The following is a 22,261-nucleotide window of genomic DNA, read 5'->3' as shown; positions in this document are numbered from 1 at the left end:
CTGATGAGGAAGTACAGGATCAAGGAAGTGATGATGGTAGATTTGGGTGAAGAGGATAGAAATAGGGGATGACAGGGACAGAAGCTGGCTAGAGGAAATACGGATAGAAGGAGGTAGTGGCAAAAGTATATGTGATTACTGGGAAATGTTGCTGGGGCAAATTGTACTTGACCAATGCAATTGACTTCTATGAGAAAATGTAGACGTGGGAGGAGTCTTGATTTTAGTAAGGCTTTTGACATCTCCCACAGCATTCTCCTTTGGAACCTGTGGAGCTGTGAGCTGGGTTTGGGATTTTGGTGTGAGCTGAAAACTGGCCGAAGTGCTTGAGGTCATTGGGAGTTTTGCTGTGAACAGGTAAAATTGCTATAAAGTGCAAATATTCTGAAAAATCAGCCTTTCAATTTCACAAACTGGACACTTAGTTTTTCTTGAGAATTTGGATCTTCACAAGTTATGTGGTGGTTTCCTACATGCAGTTGAGGGTTAATGCCATCTCATATCACAAGGGTGACATAGATTGCTGAACTTTAGTAAATAATAAAATACTCTAGTAAGAAAGCATATGTGCAGTAAAGCAAGGATTTGATGGTGTACAGTAAATGATTAATGCAAGGCAGTTCAGTTATGAGAAGAAAAGAAATAGTTTCTTATTCATTGAAACTTGTTCAGCCTGTGCATGGAATGGAACAGGTTCTGTTGAAAAAGTTTGAGGTTATATATTTAAAGGGTGCAGGAGAATGGATATGCACAGAAGGTCACTTAACATTATGTGCAAAATCTTAACACTTGCTAATTTTTGATTTGTGATTGTGCGTGTGAATATAGCATATATGTAATTAAAATTATGGCTTTAAAGCAGAGCAGCATGAGAGTAAAATCATTGACCTGCTTTTTTATTTACTGGGCGTATAGCCATTTTAGATACTGTAAAGGAATTAAGCTAAGGGGATTTTAGTAACCCCTTTTATTTTGTCTTATTCCAGTGTTGTAGTGCAGGCAACTCAGTCTATGGAATATTTTATCAAGAAGAGGAGTACCTTAGAAAAAAATCTGATAGCATGTGTGTGGGATTAGATCAGCACCACAGTGGTCATACAGTGATGCCCTCATAAACTTTAGTTTCAGAATAAGCTAAAAGAAGCATTCTGTCTGAAATTTTTGTCTCCAGATAGGAAAGTAATATAGCATGTGGAGGAAAGTGAGGCTGTGGTCAAACAACAGATTTTAGAAATATTCAAGACCTCTCAGAAAACAGTTTTAAAGCCACATCATGCTGATGATATCAGCAAACTTGGAGTGTTTTCTGACTGTCTGAGGCTTCTCCCATTTGTACTTGGTCCTAACTGCCGTTTTGCCATTGACAACCAAAAGAAATGGCTTGCCGCAATCAGAGTACAGAGACAAACTTTGTATCATGTAATTGCTGTTTAATGACAGACTGTTGGCAACACCTGTTTTGTCTTGGTTTTATGCTTTTCTGAAATCCCTGGTTGAAGATCTGTGAAACTCCTAATTTCATTGAGATATGACATGAACCCCAAAGGTTCAGAGAATGAAAAAAATATTCCTTCCCCCCCCCCCCCTCCAAATAGACTTGTTATTTTGTGGGATGGAGTAGGGCAAGGAACTCAACTCATGAGTTCTGAATGCTTGTTGCTTCTGTCTTGTGCTTTCACAGCCTAGGTGTCCTTTGACAGTTTTGAGCAGGAAGGGTTTGCCGCCTTTGCTAAAATGCATTGCTCATTTATGGGACTCAGTCTTGCTTGTAAATGGTCATTCCTCATTTATAAAGGAAAGAGTTCAGAATGCTTTGGTTTTAGAAGAGGATTTATGAAACAATCTGATTAAATGTAAGAACTGTCTTATGCCTGCATTTGAGCTTTACTTAGTTTCAGTATATGAGCTTAGGCAAAGGTTGGCTGAAAAATAAAAACTGCCATAGTCTTTCAGGCAAGTGGGTTACTGTTCTGACAATGTAGCTTGATATCCTGAGACCACCAGCAAGTACAGGAAACTGGAAGGTGAGAGATGTCTTATGCTTTATTTGGAGTTGTAACAGCACAGAGGGGAGGAAGACTATCCTTCCTTTCAAAAGCAGCAAATATTGGATGCACTTTGGTACAGCTGGGCCTTGGTTTTCTTCTCCTCTTCAGCTGTAGGCAGACACTTCTGCTGGGTGATATTAAGGTGTCATTTCTCGTATTTAGCATCCTATTGAGATGTGTGGTTAGTCTATGCCTTGCTAACTTTTTTCCTATTTGCGTGCTGATTTAGGCAGGCTTGTTCTTGTATTTTTAAACTTCAGGAAACCATGCTTTCTTCATTTAATAATTCCTTTCCCTTCTCAGTTGCAAATTTAAAGATGCAGCTCTTGCAATTGGACTCTTAGACATTTTAAACTAGTTGGAGTCCTCTGTATTCAAAATGAGGTCCTTTTTTGCAATACATATGTAATACTCCTTTTATAAATACTGCATTTATAATCCATTTTTCCCTGATAGACTATTAATAATTACTTATTATAACTTGCAGTTTCTCATGAGCATTACAGGAAAAGTAATGGTTGCTGTATCTCTTGTATCAGAAAGATGCGCTCACAGCATTGGGAGGCAGCAGGATGGCTAGGTTCTTATCTAAAGAAGCTATGAGCAATGGCACATGGCTGATAACTTAATGGAAGTTGGATAAATAAAGGAAAAGAAGCTCTGACATATCAGGGGAAAAAGTCATTAGTGGACAATTTCTGTATCCTGTTTTCTATTAGTCTGTACTAAATTGCTTTGAAAATCTTAGTGGGCTTTTCCTTTGGTCTTCAAATAACAGGTTCTCTTCTTATATTGAATACATTTGTTTATCTCAAGGGCTGAACTGTTTGGGTGCTTTTAATTTCTGTTTTGCATTTTTTAAATCTGCTTTTGAACACATGCACTTCTTCCAGTCCTCTTCCTTCTCACCCTTTTTACAGACCTTTACATAATGCTTTAGGAACATTAACGTGATTATCCAAATTAAAAAACAAAAAAATAAAGCAAATCCCTTTGTGAATGATGTAAGATTTCAACACATGGCTCTTGATTTATATGATGAGATATAGTCAATTCGCCTGTGCCATAGTTAGAAAGCAAAATGTGAGCGACTCTCTAAGCTAAGTTTGTAGTAAGTTTTATAATGCTAAGTTTTCCATGTTTACGTACATTGTTTGCATGCAATAAAGTCTGTCTTTTTAAAATTACACCCATATTATTCACTTTCTTTCTGTTTCTAAATACCTAATTTCCAGAGAGAAGGTTAAAATAAACCTCCATTTATTGCATTGCTTGAACGATCCTTGCACTATTTTCATGGACATAAGATAGAAAAGAAAGCATTTTAAGAACCAAAAGTTGGGTGTGTGAAATAAATGCAAAGAAATCCCCACTGTATTGCTCCTAATTGGTTGCAGTTATGAATTTCTATTGCTCAGGACAGAATGCTCCAAAATGTTCAGCGTAACTTGGCTGGTGGATAGCTGGACTGGCTGATGTAGCCCCAACTCTGTGTTTGTAACTTCTCTTGCCGTACAGCTCAAGAAAATATGCGAAAGTTCAGAGCGGTGTTATAACTTGTGGGGATCCCTGCACTGGGAAACTGGGTATGTGCAAGGGAGACGCCATCTGATGCCAAGTGCCAGCTGCGTCCTTTGCAGTGTCTCCTGGTTTGTATTTTAAAGGCCAGAGAGAACAAGGATGAATTTCAGTTATGTTCTTCAGTCTCTGAACAAAACTACATTGAGTATTTTAAGCCATGGATGAACGTCTTTGTCAGTCAAGGTCAGAGCAAAATGGAATAAAATACGGTACCGATGTCCGTGGTCTACTTCGAAAACGGGAAGTTAGTGATTTAAAGCTACTTTGGCTCTGTTAGTTGATGCAGCGGGTGCAGCTCACCTCCCTGATCCGCTTCTGGGCCAGCTCCATGCCCGAAGGAGCTGCAGTTCCTGTTCAGCTCTCATGCCGTCGCCTAAGCATCACGGAGCCTTTTTTGGTCAGACTGTAATTCCCACACGCGTTGTCCTCTTGCAACAGAGCTTCGGGTCGATTAATATACTGCGCTGTATAATGAATGCTTTTGCAGTTGCTTCCAATACTGAAACACACAGGAAATAAAGGAATGGGAATGGGGATGCTGTTTTCTAGGAGAGACTTAGTCAGGATCCTAGACTTTTTTGAACTCGCAGTGGAGACTGCGATCGGAGGACTAACAGCAAAATTTATTGGGGGGGGGGGCACACTGTTGAAACCTCATGCAGCAGCTGGAAAATACTGCTGTATTTGTGGGTGGTCCCATGCGGGATGTCTCATACCTGCAGGAGCCTGCACTGGGTGTAAGAGCAGGTTCTGGTGGCGGGTGACCTGTGTGGGAGGTGGCTGTGAAGGGCCCTGGGCTGGTCACAGCCGGTTCCAGCCGCCCTGCGCCAAAACTGCAGCCAGTCAGGGCAGCACCTGGCGCCTCTGCTCAGATATATCGAAGAAATGGTGGTGGCTGCTGTGAAGGGGAGGTGAAGAGGAGCCATGGACATGAGGACATGTGGAAGGGAAACGTGAGGGAGCACGAAGGCAGAGAGAGGAGATGAGGAGACACAAGGGGGAGACCCAGGAGGACGCACGTGAGAGAAGGCGCAGGTGGAGGCATGAAAATGGGGCACAGGAGGAACCTCTGAGGGGCTGCGGCCGCGGGGGACCTGTGCCGGGGCCGGGACGTCCCTGAGGAGCCTGCAGTCCCTGGGGTCCCACGCTGGAGCAGCAGAAGCGGTGGGAGGCAGGGAGCCTCCGAGGCTGCGTGTGCTGGCCCCGACCGCCTCGCCGAGGGGAGTGGGGGCAGGAGAGCTGTGGGAGCAGAGCTGAGCCTGCGGGAGAGGAAAGGCATTTCCCTACATACTGGCTTAATTTTTTGTTTTGTTTCTTAATATCCAAATCAATAACCAAAAGTTTGTTAATTGACAATAAATCAAATAAATTCAAATTCCCGAGGCGATTACAGCAAGCGCTTGTCATGGGAAGTGACACTTTAAAATTATCTCTTCCTTTTAATGTAGTTTAACACTGAGAAATGTGGAAGAAGACAGCCCATGTTTTGATACAAGCCAGCTCTGTATGCCATAGTTGAGAACTGCAAATCTAATTGAAGTTGAATCACATGAAATAGGTGTTTCAAAAACACTTGCTAATTCTCCTTTTGATCATTATTTATAGTCTGCATGTCAGACACAGCAAGCCTAATTTAAGTCAACTTAAGGTGAGAGGAGGCGTAACACTTTTGAGGAATATGTTTCATAGATGATTACTGTTCTTCTAATTAAATGCTGAGGTGTGTTAAACATATGAACACAACTACAGGTGGCTTTTTTAAACACAATTTTTATTCTTTAACTTTATCTGAATCCTGTGAAAGGTGTTTCAGATGAATGTATAAAAGAATATTATAGAGACTGGCAAAGGTTTTCCTGTAATATTTTAACTTAACGCTTTAGATGGGAAATTTTTTAAAAAGGGATATTACAAACTTGAATTTTCATTACCAAATAAAGAAAAAAAATCTGCATTTTGGCTCCATTCAGGGTAGAAAACCGTGCAGATCTTTAGTGCAAGTTTCAGTTCCATTTTTGTGTTGGGGAATAACAGGGCTGGAAGATTGCTTAGCCTCTTGCAAGTTTATTCCCTCTGTCCATAGTTTAGAAAATGGAAGATATACTGCTGGTATTATTGCATTTGAAGTCATATGGAGCCTTTCAAAATGGTCTGGACTGGTATTTTCAAATGGCAATTTCAAATCCTGTAGTACTTGTTTCTTTGAAACACATTTATTTAGATTTTTAAGTCCTAAAAGATTAGATGATGTATCACCTGTTGTGAAATACCAGAGAGAGGTAGGTTATAGAGAAAGAAAAAAGGAGGGATTTGATTCAAGTCTCTGTAGTTCCAACCTTCTAGGATACAAGCATGCAAGTGAGCAGAGGGGTAGAGATTAATTGCTAAATCGTTTCTCTCTAGCCCATCTAGAATAGGTAGTACTGTCTAGGATGTTTGCCTAAAAGGATAATGAATATATATTTGAGTTCAAAAAAACTTGAAACTCAAGTCCTAGTAACTGTTTAAGAGCCTTTTTTTGTCTGTTCTGACATGAGTTAAGATCACACCAGACTATTTTGGTCCAGACTTTTTAGCAAGGGATTTTTTTCCTACATACACACACCTCTTGATCTCCTTTCTCATAATACCCTGTAGATTGTTTGAAAGTACATAGGCATTGATGTGATACTTGATTTGAAAAGTGCTACAACAATAACTTGTTATAGTCTGAAAAAGGGTGTATCTTTTGGTTTTGGTTAGCAGCCAGAGATCCAGGGAACCCAAACAATATTTGTAGCAGTGAAGCTCACAGCCGTTGTTACTTGTATAATTATGATTTCAAGAAAGAATACAGAATATTTGTTGTTTCCCAGAAGCTGTGTATCTGCTAGACTCCTTTTTCCTTGTTTTCCCATGTTTGTGAAGGATAAACATTCTGTATATTGTTTGTGCCCATTCTTTGCTGACTTATTTGGAGTGCTTTTATGTTGTAGCTGCTGAAGATTTTAGTTTACACAGTAGACTTTTCATCTGCTTTCCTTCTACTCCTTGATTCTGATTAAGTTTCTGCAGCTCCTGCCCCATCTCCCCCATGCTGAGTCTTTCTTCTTTCTTTTCTACAGTCTTCTCTGTGTTGCTTACTGCAGCGATGTTGGGAAGAGACGTATAAAGATTAGTCTGAAGCCAAGTATTAGGCCCTTCCTATAGGGCATCAGGCTTTGTAGAAAAGGAAAAGATGAAAGATGTTAATTCCACTTCTGTGTGGCACCTGAGTCACACAAGCTGATATTTTCAGTGTTATCCTGCACGTAGATAATTCCGTGATTAAAACGAGTAAGTCTTACTTCTCTACACCGCTCTGAAAAGTCTGTCATAGTAGACTTGCTCAAAGTTGTGTAGCCTCTGAAGTACTGAGAATGAAAACCAGATCTGCTGAGTTCCATCCTAAAATCTTTAGGTTTGGGACCCTCTTCATCACTGTTTATATTGGTTTCTTTCTTTCAGGAGCAGAAGATAATGGGATGGGCAGGGATTAGAAGATAGGTTACTGAGGGGTGTGCACAAGTTGGAGACTGATTTGAGAACAGTTTCAGATGAGTAAGATACTAAAAGCATGAATGCTGGGAATTGCACAGTAGCATTTGGCATGAACTTTTTGATAGCTGTGGAATTGATAATAAGAAAAGAGCGCAGAAAGGAAAACAATTGATACAGATAGTGGAGATCTGTTCTGCCATTTTTTTTTCTGTCCATGTTCACAGTATAATTCATTGTATAGTCATAAAGACTTACCAAAGAAATGATCTCTGCAACAGAGATTCCCATGGAGAGTTCTGTTTTGGATCTGAATTTTGAGGTTTCAGCCCTTCCGTAATAAATGCTTTGTATAACTTTTATGTAGTGATGAGTCTTTTCCAAGAACTTAATATGTATTTAGGAGAGAATTATTTTATTCTTGGCAAAAACTGTCATTATTTCCCTATTAAAAGCTTAGTATCTAATGTAGAAAGTTCAGGCAAAGAGCAAACAGCTATTCAACATCTATTGGTGTGAATGTATCAGGTAGCAACATAAACACATAACCAGAAAAAATGCTTGGTTATACACAACCCCCCCTCCAAAAAAAAAAAAAATCAAAGAATAGTTGGCAAAACAAAAACAGAAGCCAAAATGAATCCTTGTTAACGTATACTTATCTTGTTAAACTAAACTGGTTTGGTCTGATCAAGCTGAACCAAGACTGATCTTTATAAGCTTATTTCATTCTTCTCTTCTGCTTGAGAACTCTTTGAAATAGGTGATATAACAACAAGCCTATTAATGCCAAACTTCTTTTTTTCTGTTTTCACTTTCAAAGCATCTAGGAAGAGTTAAATAAAATTTATGTTTAAACGGGGGATGCTGCCCCACTTTTCCTACAGTCATCGTAAGAGGTGGAACTCCAAGTTTTAGTGGCAGTGATACAAGCCTTATATTTAAAGAACATGTAAATCCTTGCAGGAAAACTTCGAGGATGTTATTTTTTTGTAATATGCAGAGTTTCATAGGTTATTTGCACTTAGATTTTTCTATCACTTACTGTTTTGCAGTGGTAGTTTACAAGATTTGCTTGTGCTCAGTGCTGTATAAATACACCCTAAAGTAAATTTTTTGTTCTGGTCTTTTTATAGTTTTAAATTCAACCAAGTCAAAAAAGTGAATGAAAAAAGAGTTTCATAGAAAGGGCAAAGAAACAGAGTCATGGGGCTCCATGGGTAGGTATTGTACTATTTAATTTCTGATGGTACAAGTGCTTAGGAGGAATACGTGAAGTAAGCTGTTCTTTGGTGTGGGTATAGCTGTTGGTTTGCAGGTTGCCTGTAGGTATTGCAGCACAGATGATGCAAATATCAATGTAATTGTGGCCATGGTAACCTTAGTCTCATGAACAGAAATATAATCAGGTAAGGGGTTCAACCTGTGTTAATTTTAAGTGATAGGAGTGTAATCTCAGTCTGATCATTTTCTACTTTGTGAATTGTGGACTCTTCTAGAAAAGGCCAGTCTGCTTACAAGTGGGCAGGGTGTCATGTGGCTTGGTGCTTGTGATGCACACGTGCAATTAATTTTGTTTCATTTTCTTTCTTGCTCTTTTGTCAATAGGTGACAAAGAAAGTCAAGTCTATGCAGATGTTCCATACTCCTGTGACTTATGCTATGCAGGGTGACAGAGTAGGCATCTGTGTGACCCAGTTTGATCCCAAACTGCTAGAACGAGGTCTAATTTGCACCCCAGAATCACTTCACACTATCCATGCTGCTATCGTTTCCCTGAAGAAAATCCAGTATTTTCGAGGAGCTCTTCAGACAAAGGCCAAGTTTCACATCACAGTTGGTCATGAAACAGTCATGGGAAGAGTGATGTTTTTCAGTCCAGCCCCTACTGACTTCAATGAAGAAATTCAAGAAAATGTTTTTAATTTTGAAAAAGATTATCTTTATCAAGAGGAATACTTGTCCAAGGACTCGAAGACTTCAGAGGAGAACAAAGAAAATGACCAGTCAGGAGAAGTCCAGCTCCCAAGGCAACAGTGGGCTCTGCTAGAGTTTGAAAAACCAGTCACTTGTCCGAAACTGTGCCTTGTGATCGGCTCCAAGCTGGATACGGATATTCATGCAAATACCTGCAGATTGGCGTTCCATGGGGTACTGCTGCAAGGTATGGAAGACAAGAACTATGCAGAGACTTTCCTTCCTAAGCTGAAAGTGTACAAACTGAAGCACAAAGAAGGGCAAGTGGAAAGGGTAAGCTGTCTTTTTAGTGCTATACATGGGAAGGGGAAATCTTTGTTCCGCTAAAATGCGTATGTTGTTGTGCTGCAGGATTTTCACTGTGTTATATCCCAGGATCCTTATATACGTTTTTCTTGTGTTCGTATGCCTAATATATTACATCTTGCCTGCTTGCAAAGTCAGAAATCATTGTTTAAGAGTGACTAATCTATTCAGCTCAGGAGAGTATTAAGTAATTTGATGTTACTGTTACTGGTTCTTTCGATGTCTAGCCACTGTATGCCTCCTGCAAACTCAGACTTGTCTGTATACCTTCCTAAGTGGCTCATCTGTCCTCTTCCCAGTTGACACAACCTCCAGCTTTCCACTGACATTTATTCTGCACAGTTATTCTGTAGTACGTTAGAAACTGAAAATGTAAAGACAGTGTAAAACAAATAGGCAATACCAGGTTAAATAACACAAAGAATGCTGTTGATTTATATTATTTATTAAGTATTTATATTATTTGTATTATTATCTTACATGTGTGTTTTCACATTTGATTAAATAAAAGCCTCCATTATTAAAACTTACTTGAAGAGGCAGAAAGAAGAATTTCCTACCAGATGCCTGGGAGAGATCAAGCCTGTGACATGGTGAACTTGGACACTCGGTTAATGTATGTTACTTCCATGTTGCATAGGTGATAATCTGGTATGGTATAAGTGCTTTACCCACCTCATTGTGGCAGAAAATAGAAGAGTTAGTGTCTGGAGTAAAACTTAATTGGGACATCCAGTGGTGGAATATTTTGTAATGAATGGTACAACTGGAATGCTAGGAAATGTAAAATATATAAATAAACTGGTTACCCCTAAATGAACAGAGTTCGGTTAGTGTAGATTTTAACTAATGTGCACTTGATGTGTTAGTGTGATACATAATTCCTTTGTATTTTGTTAATTTTTGAGTAAAGAGTTACTAATCTTTATTTTCCTAATTGAAAACCTGCTCATCTGAACATGGCCTTTAGCATTCTTGCTTCCGCTTTTTGAAATCCACGAAGCTGTGTTGAATACTGCATAATATCTATCCTTCACTGTAGAAAACTAAACACTCATCAAAATGGCTTGCCAGGTTGCAATTTATAATGCAGGCTTCTTGAATACTTTTTTGTTGGTTTGTTTCACTAATTTAATAGTAAAAAATAAACCTAGTTCCCTGCCGGGGCATGATTTTGAATTAGCAAGGTTCCTTTCTAAGCTCCTTGCTGTATTCATTAATCAAACAGACAATTCATATTTTCCCCTGTTCTCTCTGAGGCTACCAGGTTTTAGCTTTTGCTTTCTTCCAAGCACAGAGTTTCTCCTTTACATTTCCAGTACTGACTTTGGAGGCCATCCTTTTCAAAGGAACTAGAGTTTTGTGTTGTTTTTGGATGCCAACTTTGGCACTAGACAGTAAAGTAGTTAAAAAAGAGGAGGAGATCTGTAGTTTTCTGAAAATCTTATCTTTATTAAGATGGGTTATATGGGACACCCAAAATCAGTAGCTATTTTTCAAAATCGTGGCAGAGGGTGTGTTGTTTCCTTTGTTTGAGAGACCTGGCTGCCTTCATCTCTGGCTGGTTGGTGATGTTGAACCAGAACAAGAGATCCAAAGTATTCTGTCCTCTTAGTCTAAACTTCTCTTTGACTTAATGTGAATGTCTACAAATTCTGCTGATTTTCATCTTGTTAAATTATATTCTTCATCTTGTTGTATTTTATTCTCCTGTAGTGCTGTCTGAACTCCTGAAACATTTGTGTTCTTTACTAAGACTGTCACTTGCGCAAGGCCCGTGCTGCTAATATCCAGAGAGACCTGGCTTACCAGCTCTCCTTGTTTCTCTGTGGCTGTTAGGAATACGAAGGAGAACAAAACTGTGTGTGAAGTATTGAGACCCATGCTGGTTTTTTTTTGTTTTGTTTTGTTTTTTAACTGAAATAACTGATCTCGGATTGTTTCTTTATTTTTGCTCCCAGTGCATGGCACTCCTGTGTAGGAGTTGAAGACTTGCAGAATGCTAACTGTGTGAATGAGATTTGTCTGACTGGGTTAACTGACTTTGTGGTTAGCCTTGGTTGTACTTTTAAAATTGTTTTCATTTAGTGCTGTTTTCAAATCCATTGCCAGTTTAGTTCTACTTATTCTACTATTGATTTTATTCTGTAAATAATTGATTAATTTTAAACTAATTATTCAAATATTACTTTTCTGTCTGGAAAATAACCAGTGAATGTGTGTTATTTGGCAGACACAGTAATTTATTAGGCTGATATATTTAGTAAACTGTTTTGAGATATTCCCATGCTTTTTAAAATATGGAAGTGTGAAGGTTATTTTATCCTTTCTTTAACTCTCGTACAGCAGGCACTAAATAAAGGCCTTGATCACTGTCAATAGGAATACTAATTGGCTCTGTAAATGAATGGCTGACATCAAATCATCGCTCTGCCTGCAGGAGTAGGTTTGTTCTCAGATCCTGCTCCTTGTGGAACTGCAGGTCATACAGAGTTAGTATTTTCCCTGACATACCAAAAGGATCTTGCAGCGAACGTTGCTGTAACAAAAGCTCACGGTGTAAGGTCAGAGGGGCATGTAGGGACCTGAGAGAGCTGGTGGGAAGAGGATGGTGCTGGTTATAAAAGGCCTGCTGGGGAAGTACTTACAGCACTTACTGAGGTAGCTACTATTAAATCGTTGCTTTTGCAGAGCAGAGAGCAGCAGGAACAATTGGGTGGTACAATGACTTTTTTTAGTACACAAAGTCACTAGCTAATAGAAAATCTGAATCAGATGGTCCCACCCTGCTGCTGATGGATGGCTGGAGATTAGGATCACTGAATTTAGGGTGTCTATTCTTGGCACTGATACAGGAAAATTTCATTCTCTCTGTTGAGCAAGGAAGCTCCCCCCTCCTCATCTCCCCTGGGAGGCATAAAAAATAATAATAATTAAAAAATGTGTTACCTTCATGAGAAGTGAACTTTTCCTCTAGAGAGTACTGCTGGGGAAAATTAGCTTCATAGCTTCCTGTGAAGGGCTGGGAGAGAGGGTGGCAGGGGACACGTACCTTCCGCCTTCCCAGTTTCAGCACAGGGTGGAAACATACTCTCATAACGGGCCTGTAGTGGAATATAGTAGTAGCCATTTGTAAAATACTGCACTTAATCTGATGTGGACTCTCCCAAACCCCCTGCTTGTTGCTAAAATTAAAATAAATTCCCTGCAGTTTAGCTACCAGTTCGTGCAGGAGAAGTCAGGCACTTATAGTTTGGCTTTGTGTTCCTATTCTGATTAATTTCAGAGAACTGATGAAATAAAAGGAATTGTAAATTCATTAAGTTTCAGCATCACTGTACTTTCCTTTTGTGCCTCCTCTGGGGGTGTGCCCTCACCCCCCTGCCTGCTGGATTTTAAGTTTTTGGGGGGGTTGTTTTGTTTTGTTTTAATAAAAGAGCATTTTTTTCTCAAAGGTTTTTTTGGCTTTCTGAGGGCAAGTGTGACATTTTTTGCTGTTTCATATAGAAACCAAATCCATGTTTTAAAAAGTAAAAATCATACATAAACTGGCAGATGGTCTTGAATTCATATATTACTGAAAATTAATGCATAAGCTTACTAGTCTTATTTGTTCAAGTGGTGGTAACTGTTCTACAAAAATCCATTTACCCTTCAACGTCTTTTCTACTGCTCGCTGTTTCCTTTTGGTATCTTGCCTCTTCAATGTTATGAGAGAGCAGAGCACTGAAAGAGAATTAAATACTTCTGTTATTCACCAGGATTTTCAGATTTACCTGTCTGCAGTATATTCTTTAGCCTCTTCTTTGCCATCATTGCTCATTTATGCTAACATTTTCTTTTGTTTGTTTTTTTAGTATTTACCACTGTGGTATCTGACAGATTTGCTTTAAAAACATATTTGGAATCTGCCTTTTGGTTGAGTCGGTCACTGATGTCTGAGTCTATATAGTACAGAAAACTCGCTTCAAAGCAGGATGGAGAATTTTTTTTTTTAGATCTGCACCCATACTAGAATTGCATCTTGGTTATGAGGAAGTTGCATGATTCGTACTGGAGTCGTAACTTTAGCTGCCGTATTTAAACTGTTACCTAAATGTGTGGATGCTTCTGTTTTGCTTTAAAGCAGATTTGTTTGGAGGTTAGAGTAAATCTATAGGAGTTTTAAGCTAAATCAAAATATTCCACCCTCTGAAGTAAGAGGGCCCCTGCAAAGGTTTGTCTGCTTAACTTGATTTTAAAATGATGTAGAATACTAGTCCAGTTTCCTCATGCAGAGAGGACTTGAGAGATGGGAGAAGTGCAATGGAAGGAAGTTTCTGTCAAGAGCATCTTTCTTGCAGAATTATGTGGAAGGAGGGACTGTGGCCCTCTGGACAGTTTTTTCTTTTTGCAAAACCTTGGCTGCCTAGCAAATGTGCTTTCAGTAGGGAAAAGATCTAAGCTGGCAACAAGTGGCTTGTACTGATAAAACGGTAAAAGCAGGGCTGAAAATGCTCTTGCAAACACTAGTGTTGCTTCAGAGGAGAATGATGTGGCAGTCTGAAATAATGGAAAGTGAGATGCTGTGAAGACTGCTGAGTAGAGGATCATGAATGAACAACTTTGGCACTCTTCTCACTGACATCCTTGGCCTCCAGAATCAGAGTATGATGATTGAGAATGTGGGCTTGCTAAATTGTAGCAGATCAGCGGCCTCTGGAGTCGGATACATGAAAACTGTAAAGGTAAACATCAACTATTGTCCTTGGTCGTCTTGGATTTCTGAAGATAGCCTCCTCACAAGTCAGTTGTTCCCAGTTCAGTGGGGGAAGACAGACTTGCATTAATCCTAGCACTGCCTCTGGAATATCTCCCTGTCAGAATTTCACCTCTAAACAGCATTGCAGCTTAATTCCCATCTGACTTACGAAGCAGTTACTCAGTTCCTGGGGTAAATCCTTTACATTTGCTACATTATTTTTTTTTGGCTTCTGTGGACATGCAACTTGAGTGCAGTGAGTTTCAACTGAAGGGTGAACTGCAGAAGCATATCATGCTTTCCTGCATGACTCAGATATTCTGCCTGTTTTGAAAATGTTTGCACAAGCAGGATTTATCTTGGGATGGCTGTCACAGGGTCCTATTGTGGAGGATGCTCATAAATCAATCACTCTGTGGTAGAAACAAAAGGAGAAGGAAAACTCTCTGCCTTGTTTGCATAGCACAAGCTGCACCTTCTGCACTTTCAAGCATGTTTAGTGAAAATACATGCATACCTCAGCTGCAATTGTTTCCCATTTTAAGTATAATAGAATTCTTTCCTATGAGAATGGACTTGTCTTTCCTAAAGATGCTGGATAATTACTACTTTTTCTTTATCCCTCTGACATCAAAAAGAGAATTAATTCTCTCTGTATAGTTCCAAGTTTTCCGTATATTTCTGATTTGCCTTGCTTTTAGGCTTTGCTTATTTGATGGAAATCAAGCTGCACTTGTTTCCTCAGCAGTTTCCTTCCGTGTGTCGTGGTCATGGGATGTCCCAGTTTTACTCATATCCACACTGTTCCCAAGTTCTGTAGGTTGCTGGATAGTGAGTTTTCTTATCAAACTCCTACTCAAGGGGACTGAGCGTAGCTGTGTCTGACTGTTGTGTAGCTAGCATGCTCGGTTTCTAGAGGAGAGAAATATCACTTATTGCTTAATAACAGCATTTTACTAATTGCTGAAATATTGGTGTGATCTAAGCATCCCCAAGGAGAAAAGAATTGCTGCAGGAGTGAGATGTGAAAGCAGAGGGAGTTATCAAGACTTTTATCAGAGCAGCAGAGCATCTCTTCTGAAGCCTGAATGGAAGAGAAAAAGCCCATCTTTGAACATCTTTTAAAAGACTTCTGGTTTTCCCCTTTTACAGTAGGATAACAAGAGGTATGTAAGAGCAAATGCATTTCAAAACTGGTCAAATGGAGGTCTTGGTCACCATTGTTTAACGGATCTTTCTGACCTTCCTGAATAGGGGGTGAGATGATGTGGAGATAAGTACTAGTAAGTGACTATAGGAAGTCTATGAGAAAGCATTATTTATTTAAATTTGACTACCAGCAATGACCCAGACTGTTCTTTAGGGGTTTGGCATTCGTCAGCAGGCATTTTGAAATGCAGAAGTTGTAAAAATGGCATTTTTATTTTTTTACTTAATTTGTGCTTAATAATTTTCAGCTGTTTCCTCTTTTAATTCTTTATGGCATTTTATGGGTGAAAATAGCAACATTTAATTTACGGAGTATGTTGTGAGTTTATGGTAGCTCAGCCACACATTTAACCAGACAAACTGCTCAGGTAGGTTATGAAGGAGGAAAAATGAACTCTCCCATGAATGAATAAGAACATCCAATGTGGTCCACCAAAGGTATGAGACCAGACTTCAGGGGAAGTTTGCTTTGCTTTGAGTGACAGTTGGTTGATATGAGAGCACCTGAGTATTCCTGTCTGGAAAGAGTGCTGAGTAGAGGATCTTGAATGAACAATTTTGGCACTCTTCTCACTGACATCCTTTACAGATACCTTCTCAGTAACACCAGAACCTGTCTCGTGGAGTTGTGTCCGTGCACTATGCAGGTGTTTACTACAGTAATACTGTTCTTTACATTTTCTTTTGCCTGTTTGGGGTTCCAAGGAGCAGTGCCACTAGGAACAGAGAAATACATTGTATGGATATCTGCTTCAGTAGTTAGGAATAAATAAGTTAAGAATGTTTTGCTGGCTTACTAGGGCTATTGCTTAGCCTGTTATTTTCTTACGGCTGCACTGTAGTTTCCCAGTAGGATATGTGTTAGTAAGTAAAACACTGCGTCAGCCAGGCACTGACACTTTCTGAAGACAAAATCTAGGTGACTCACATGGTGTGCAGACTAATTCGGGCACAGAGAGAGTGAGTAACAAGACCAGACTGTACAGTGAGAGCTAATTGGGTGCTGCCTGCCTGCAGGCACTGGCAGTGACCTGGGCTGTCTGCAGAACCTTCCATGACTCCTGTTGGGAGAACTGGTGGATGTCACTCGATCTACTGTAAACATGCAGACGCCACAATTAATATTTTTCCTGCTTTGAAGTCTGAACATGAGTTTGTTTGGTTCTGCTTGGCTGCTGATGGTATGCTAAATACAGTAATAATGCAGAGATGAAGGCAATCAGGTGAAGAGAAGTGCACAGCACATTCACTGGTTAAAATGCACTATAAAGTAGAAATATAAAAGATGCATTTGTTGGCTCTTGTTCTACTCAAGAAGTTTTGCGAAACATAGTGGGGGAAGGGGGGGCTGTTATGCTCATTAAAAAGAAATGCCATTTATGTTAAGCAGTACTGAGAAAAGGGCGGTGATATTTACTGACTGTCACAACATATAGATTAAGAGAGTTTAATAAATTTGTCATAAAAATGTACCAGCTAAGTCATAGAATCTGCTTGCTTACTTGTATGAAAAGACTGGTATTTTGTTCACTCACCAACAAAAGAATAGCTTGTTCCACATGACTGGGTAGCAGAATTTTGCAAGGTTTGAGTAACACCTATGGTTATTATTTATATTATTAAATTTAAAATGCAGACATGCTTTTGGGTCTTACAAGTGTATGGACAGCTGGTCTTGATTTTTCTGAGGTTGTGTAGGAGTCACCTGTGGGGGAATCGGTTTGTCAGCAAGGCAACCAATGCACCATTCTATTTATTGGATACAAAAATAAATTAAGAATGTTACTTAGATTGCAAAATCAAGCACTTGAAAGTTAGGAAATGCCAGATTTACAGTTGCCTATGCAACATTAATTCTTTTCCCCTGTGCCTCTATCCTGTGCAGTTAATAAGGCAGGGTTCCTGTGAAATTTTTTTGGATGTGGTCATGTAAAGACTATATCATGGGTCATATCAAAGAGGGGCAGAATTAAGGTTGTATGGACATCTGGCATTTCTTAAGTGCCCAGTTTTGCAACTTAAATAACTTAGGTTTTATATAAATGTAATTTCCTAGGCATTTTTAAAGTAAAAAGGTAAAGTAAAACTACATATTACTGGACTATAGCCATCCCTTTACTGTACACCTTCACTAGGACTTGAGTTACAAATATTCAGCAGTGTAGCACGGACTTGTATCACTTGCTATCGCTGACTGCATTAACCAAATGGCAGAAGGGGAAACTTATCCTAGGGAGAAGATGGACCTTTGGGTTTAGGATAGTGGGCATGAAGTCCTGACCTTACTTGTTCTCCTCAGCTGCTTCCTTCCAAGTGCAAGGTGGGCAGTGGATCCATGTGCTGGGGTCGGAGAACTTTAAGGGATGGGACATACTTGGTGTTTTGGTATGTTCATGTGCTGTACTTGGAGGGGAATGCGAGTCTGTGTCAAGAGTCCGCGCTCTCCTCTCCCTTTGCATTAGTTCCTTCAGGCTGTCTTTGATGGACTGTCCTCACTGCCTGTTTAACATCCAGGGAGAATTCTGTAAGCCTCTCTTCTTTATTCCTTTCTGCCCTCCGCACGTCATTTTGGAGCAGTTTCCTTTAGAAACATAAATTACTATCACTATCACTGCTATATGCCAGATTTATGCACTGTCCAAAATGAAACTTGCTGCGTCTCATTAGTATTTTTTTCAGATATTTAGGATCTCAGAACCTGTGATTACCATAGTTAAAATACTTGAAAATATTTGACACAAGTGTCCGAGTGTTCTGCAGTCACTGAGATACCACCAGAGTCTTTCTGGATACTCAGAATAACAGACTGTAAGTCATCATCAAATCTGGAATTTTTCTCTGTCCTTCTTATAAGACTAGGTCAAGACTTCTGCATAACATCTCTAGAGAGCAGCCTTTTTCTTGTTTTGTACTTGGATAGTAAACTCTTGGATAGTAAACTCTATAGACTTTTAAATCTTTATTTGTACAGCACTTCAAACTGCGGCTGGCTGGTTTGGGGCTGGAGGTCCTAAACAGTACAGTAAATAGTAACAGTCTATAGTCTCTTCTTTTCGTCCCTGTATCTGTTGATGTTGCTTTTTCTTGCATAAAGGGAACAGTATAGATCTGTTTAATAAAATCGTGCAATCAACCATTTTTTTCTCAAATGATAAAATGAATTTGTTTTTAACTAGTCTGTGTCAGGAATTTAGTGCCTGTGGTTTCTTGGGATTTTAAAGATTCAGCCTCTCAGGAATTTAAATAGATGTTGAACAAAACTTGTACTACAGACATGTGTGAGGAAGTCAGTGTCCAGTTTGTATTATGTGCATACGTGGAGACACCAATTGGTATGTACAGAGCTTTTAAAATTTAAACAGTCTGATTATGTTTTTATTTGTTAGTTTCCCTGACTTAATAAAGGCTCCTTTTCCATTGCTGAACTATTTTTAATCAGGTTATAGTGATGGCAAAATGCTCAGCAAAGGGAAGAGTGTTTATGACCACTTAATAGAAATCTACAAATGCAATTGCACCTTTACTGAGGCAGAGAAAGGAAGATGATTTGGACTTGTTTAGGATGTGGGAAGTAGCTGTGTACAAGGAACATGGGCCGGGAGGAGATGGGGCAAACATCTGCAAATGAACTAAGGTTATATGCAGGTGTCTGTGTGGTAGGTCCTTGTCCTATTAAAATGGCAGTAATAAGAGACAAAGTACTAAAGGAAATTAACTTTTTTCTTTTGTTTCCTTCCTCCTGGATGGATGTGCAAAGGCAGAAGTTTATAGATGGTTGGCTTGGAAAACGATGAGAGCATCTTTAGAGCCCAGCACACAAAACCAAAAACTTGTAGTGCATGATGGAATTCCAGACGGAAAAGTCTTTAATACTTACTTTCATGCTGATGTAAGCTCTTGAGGAAATGACATCGCTGACCAAATCATTCTTTGTACCAGATCGTTCACCTAGGCTGCAGTAACAAACTAAAAGTCAGAACCATATTTGGAGAAACAGAAAACTCCCAAAACCCAGTTGTTGGTGAAAACCTGTCAATTCCTTTCTCCTTCACCCCCTTGGGGCTCCATGTATGGTCATTTTTTTCCAGTACATGAGCCCACATTTTTAAAAAGAAGAATAGGAATTTGCAGCATCCAGAATATTTCCACTTCTGACACAGAAATGAAATGTGTTCTGAAACTGGTTTTTTGAAATAAATGATCTGTCATTGACTGTGAGATGAAGATGTCTCAAGTGTACCTTTTGTAAAGTACAAAAAAGAATGAAAACACTTTGTATCTTTAGTGCTACCCTTAGGTTCTTTTTCTTCTTTTTTTTTCCTGCTGTTGTTCTCTGCTTTAGTTCCAGTGGACCTTTTTCAGTTTGCCCAGAATATTACTGAGACCTGTTTTTATCATTTATTTTAATTCTATTTGTTTTATTTCTAATTTTAAACAACATAATTTTAGGTTAAATAGGAAAAGGCGATTCTCTGTCTCCTTCTAATACTTGAAATTCAGTATTTTTACTTTTTGTCTCAATTTTTCTTATTGCCTATCTCTTATTTTGGCACCACTCTGTTTCCTCCTGTGTGCTTTTCTTTTCTGATCCCCTTGCTTTTTCTGCAGATGGGTTAAGATGTGGAGGAGTTTGCCCTCAAAATGTGTGTGATGACTTGTTTGAGAGGGTGTTCAGATGACAGTAACTTCTAAGTCACCTTAAAAATGAGTGGTTTAACAGGCCAGACAGTATAGTTTGCTATTCCTGCTCAAAAAGAAAATCCCATAGTTATTTTTCCTTGAAATTACACTGTAGGTTGCACTGAATACCAACGCGTGTACCATTAATTGCAGTTTGGCAAGCGCAGTATGGTAGTGTAAGTACTGTTAAATGGGGAGCGTGGGCTGGTTAATCTTTTGTTGTGAACTTCTTGGTCTTAGCAAAAGTGTTGTGTGCCAGAGATGCACATGCTTCACCTATGGCAATAAACTGCTCTTTACTTTTTTCCTGCGAGCACAAAAGCCGAGTGGGAAGGGATATTTCATAAACCCGGTGCTATTGTGTCCTCTGGTCTAAGCCGTAAAACAAGAGTAACAGAGACGTTCCCTTTGAACTTGAAATCCCTTTCTAAGCTGCTGATCTAACCTCAGTGAGAGAGGGAGATGATACCAGCCAGAAAAATTTCTCTTCTGGATATTTTCCGCCCACTCTGCCCCCCCCTTTTTTTTTAAAGTCCTTAAGTGAGTTTGATGCTGCACCTCTGCCCATAAATTTAAAAAAATATTATCGTAATGTAGGTCAGTGAACTGAAACGCCACTGTACACCATGGGGGATTAAAGTCAGAGAGGCAGCCCTCTCCCACTCCCACTAGGTCATATGACAATATAAACAAGAAATGCAAGGAGCCTTCAGCTTTTTCTTGTCCTAATCCTTTGTTTATGCAGCACTTAAACTGACTTTTGGGGTCGTCTCTGTCTGGCATTAAAGCCCTAAAGCTTTTTGAAGTTTCCCTGAAGTTAATAAAATTAGTCTGCCCTCACTGCTAGGCCCTTTGCTGTTTCTTCAGAACAGACTACGTATCCCTTACTGTCTTTGCGGCATTTGGCTTTTTAAGTTAATAATATTTTATAACAAAAAAAGAGCGTTTGAGAGAGAAAAGCAGAAAGATCTCCCAAAAGGCCATTCAGCTAATAGGCAAAGTGATTGCCATTGTAGATGTTCTGAGAACTCAAAGGAGATTAACTTAAAATCCAGTGATTGGAGGTAAATTGCTGGTAAGGTAATTGGAAGTGTTGAGTTTCAGTTGGAGAGAACAACATGCATTTCTGTGGCTTTCTACAAAGAAAGACTAAAAAATTATTCTTTTATTTTTATAAAATTGTCTTACAGTTGAGGACTCCTTCATAGCAATTACCTGTGAGCTCTACCCCTTCACTCATTTATCTTACTGCAAAGAGTCATCAGTTATCTTAGTTCTTGTTACACCAGGTATTCTCTCATCATTTAGTCGTCCTCAGAGAGGTCGGTTGGTGAGAGGCCAATCTCTCGCTTGCTCCTCTCCCTTTTGTGTGTGTGTAATATTTAGTGTGGGGGACTGAGACTCCAGGACATGAAGGTTTTGTTTCCAACTGCCACTCAAACAACTTGCTGATTTCCTATTATCTTAGAGCTGTTAAAGCAAGTTTTTTTTTCTGAAATAGCCTTTTTCAATACCCAAGGAATAATGTTGGTTTGGACAGAATATTAACAATTAGCTAGAGGAGGAGTTTTCTTATAGGTTGACCAGCCCAGTGAAAGGAACAAAGCAGATGACTTCCTTGGCCCAGGATCTTTGCATTTGCAGTGCTAGAATTAGTATACAAGTGCAAGGCCCTAAAAAGAACATTTACTTTTAAGAGGAGTGTTGAGGTTTCTTTGTTTTTTTTGTTTTGTTTGTTTTAAAGCATTAAATGAGTATGACACACTTAAATGGTAACTTTTTTATTATCATATACATATATTAATTTTAGGTTTTCATTGCTGGTTGACTCTGAAGTACATGATGCATACAACACTTGTTCACAGAAATCATTCTGAATTTTTTTTCTGACAGCCTTGTCAGGGAGGCTAAACTGAACCATGCTAGTATGACCCTACAATTCAGTCTTTTAATTAAGTTAAAGATAACTTTGAAGGTCTTGTTGGGGGGGGGGGCAGTATGTATATTGTGGTTTATGTTGTTTTCCTGTCCCATTTTGAGGGATAGCTATGGAAATAATAGATATATGGAAAAGTCCTTACTGAGTATAGGAGACCATCTATATTTCAAATATAACGGTGAGAAGCAAGTAGCTAGCAGTGGAGAAGAGGGATGTTCAGTTTTGAAATTCCTGCTTTAGGAATAAAAGATTTATAGGGAGAGG

General features: G+C 39.2%; 1 protein-coding gene across 4 annotated transcripts in view; it reads left to right on the top strand.

The window, feature by feature from the left end:
- Nucleotides 1–22,261, top strand: part of EEFSEC (eukaryotic elongation factor, selenocysteine-tRNA specific) — a 132,827-nt gene that overhangs the window by 64,175 nt on the left and 46,391 nt on the right. For all 4 annotated transcript variants that reach the window (XR_003255156.1, XM_026075479.1, XM_026075481.1 and 1 more), the window contains exon 5: nucleotides 8,754–9,395. Coding sequence is in view for 3 of the 4 variants with exons in the window: in XM_026075479.1 (XP_025931264.1) it covers nucleotides 8,754–9,395 (642 nt within the window). In the remaining variant the exon portion in view is untranslated. The remainder of the gene's footprint in view (nucleotides 1–8,753; nucleotides 9,396–22,261) is intronic.

This window comes from Apteryx rowi, unplaced genomic scaffold (assembly GCF_003343035.1).
Source record: "Apteryx rowi isolate R43461 unplaced genomic scaffold, aptRow1 scaffold_405, whole genome shotgun sequence".
In the NCBI taxonomy this organism is placed as follows: Eukaryota; Metazoa; Chordata; class Aves; order Apterygiformes; family Apterygidae; genus Apteryx; species Apteryx rowi.
The sequence above is the reverse complement of the archived record's forward strand: the minus strand, read 5'-3'. Positions and strand labels throughout refer to the sequence as shown.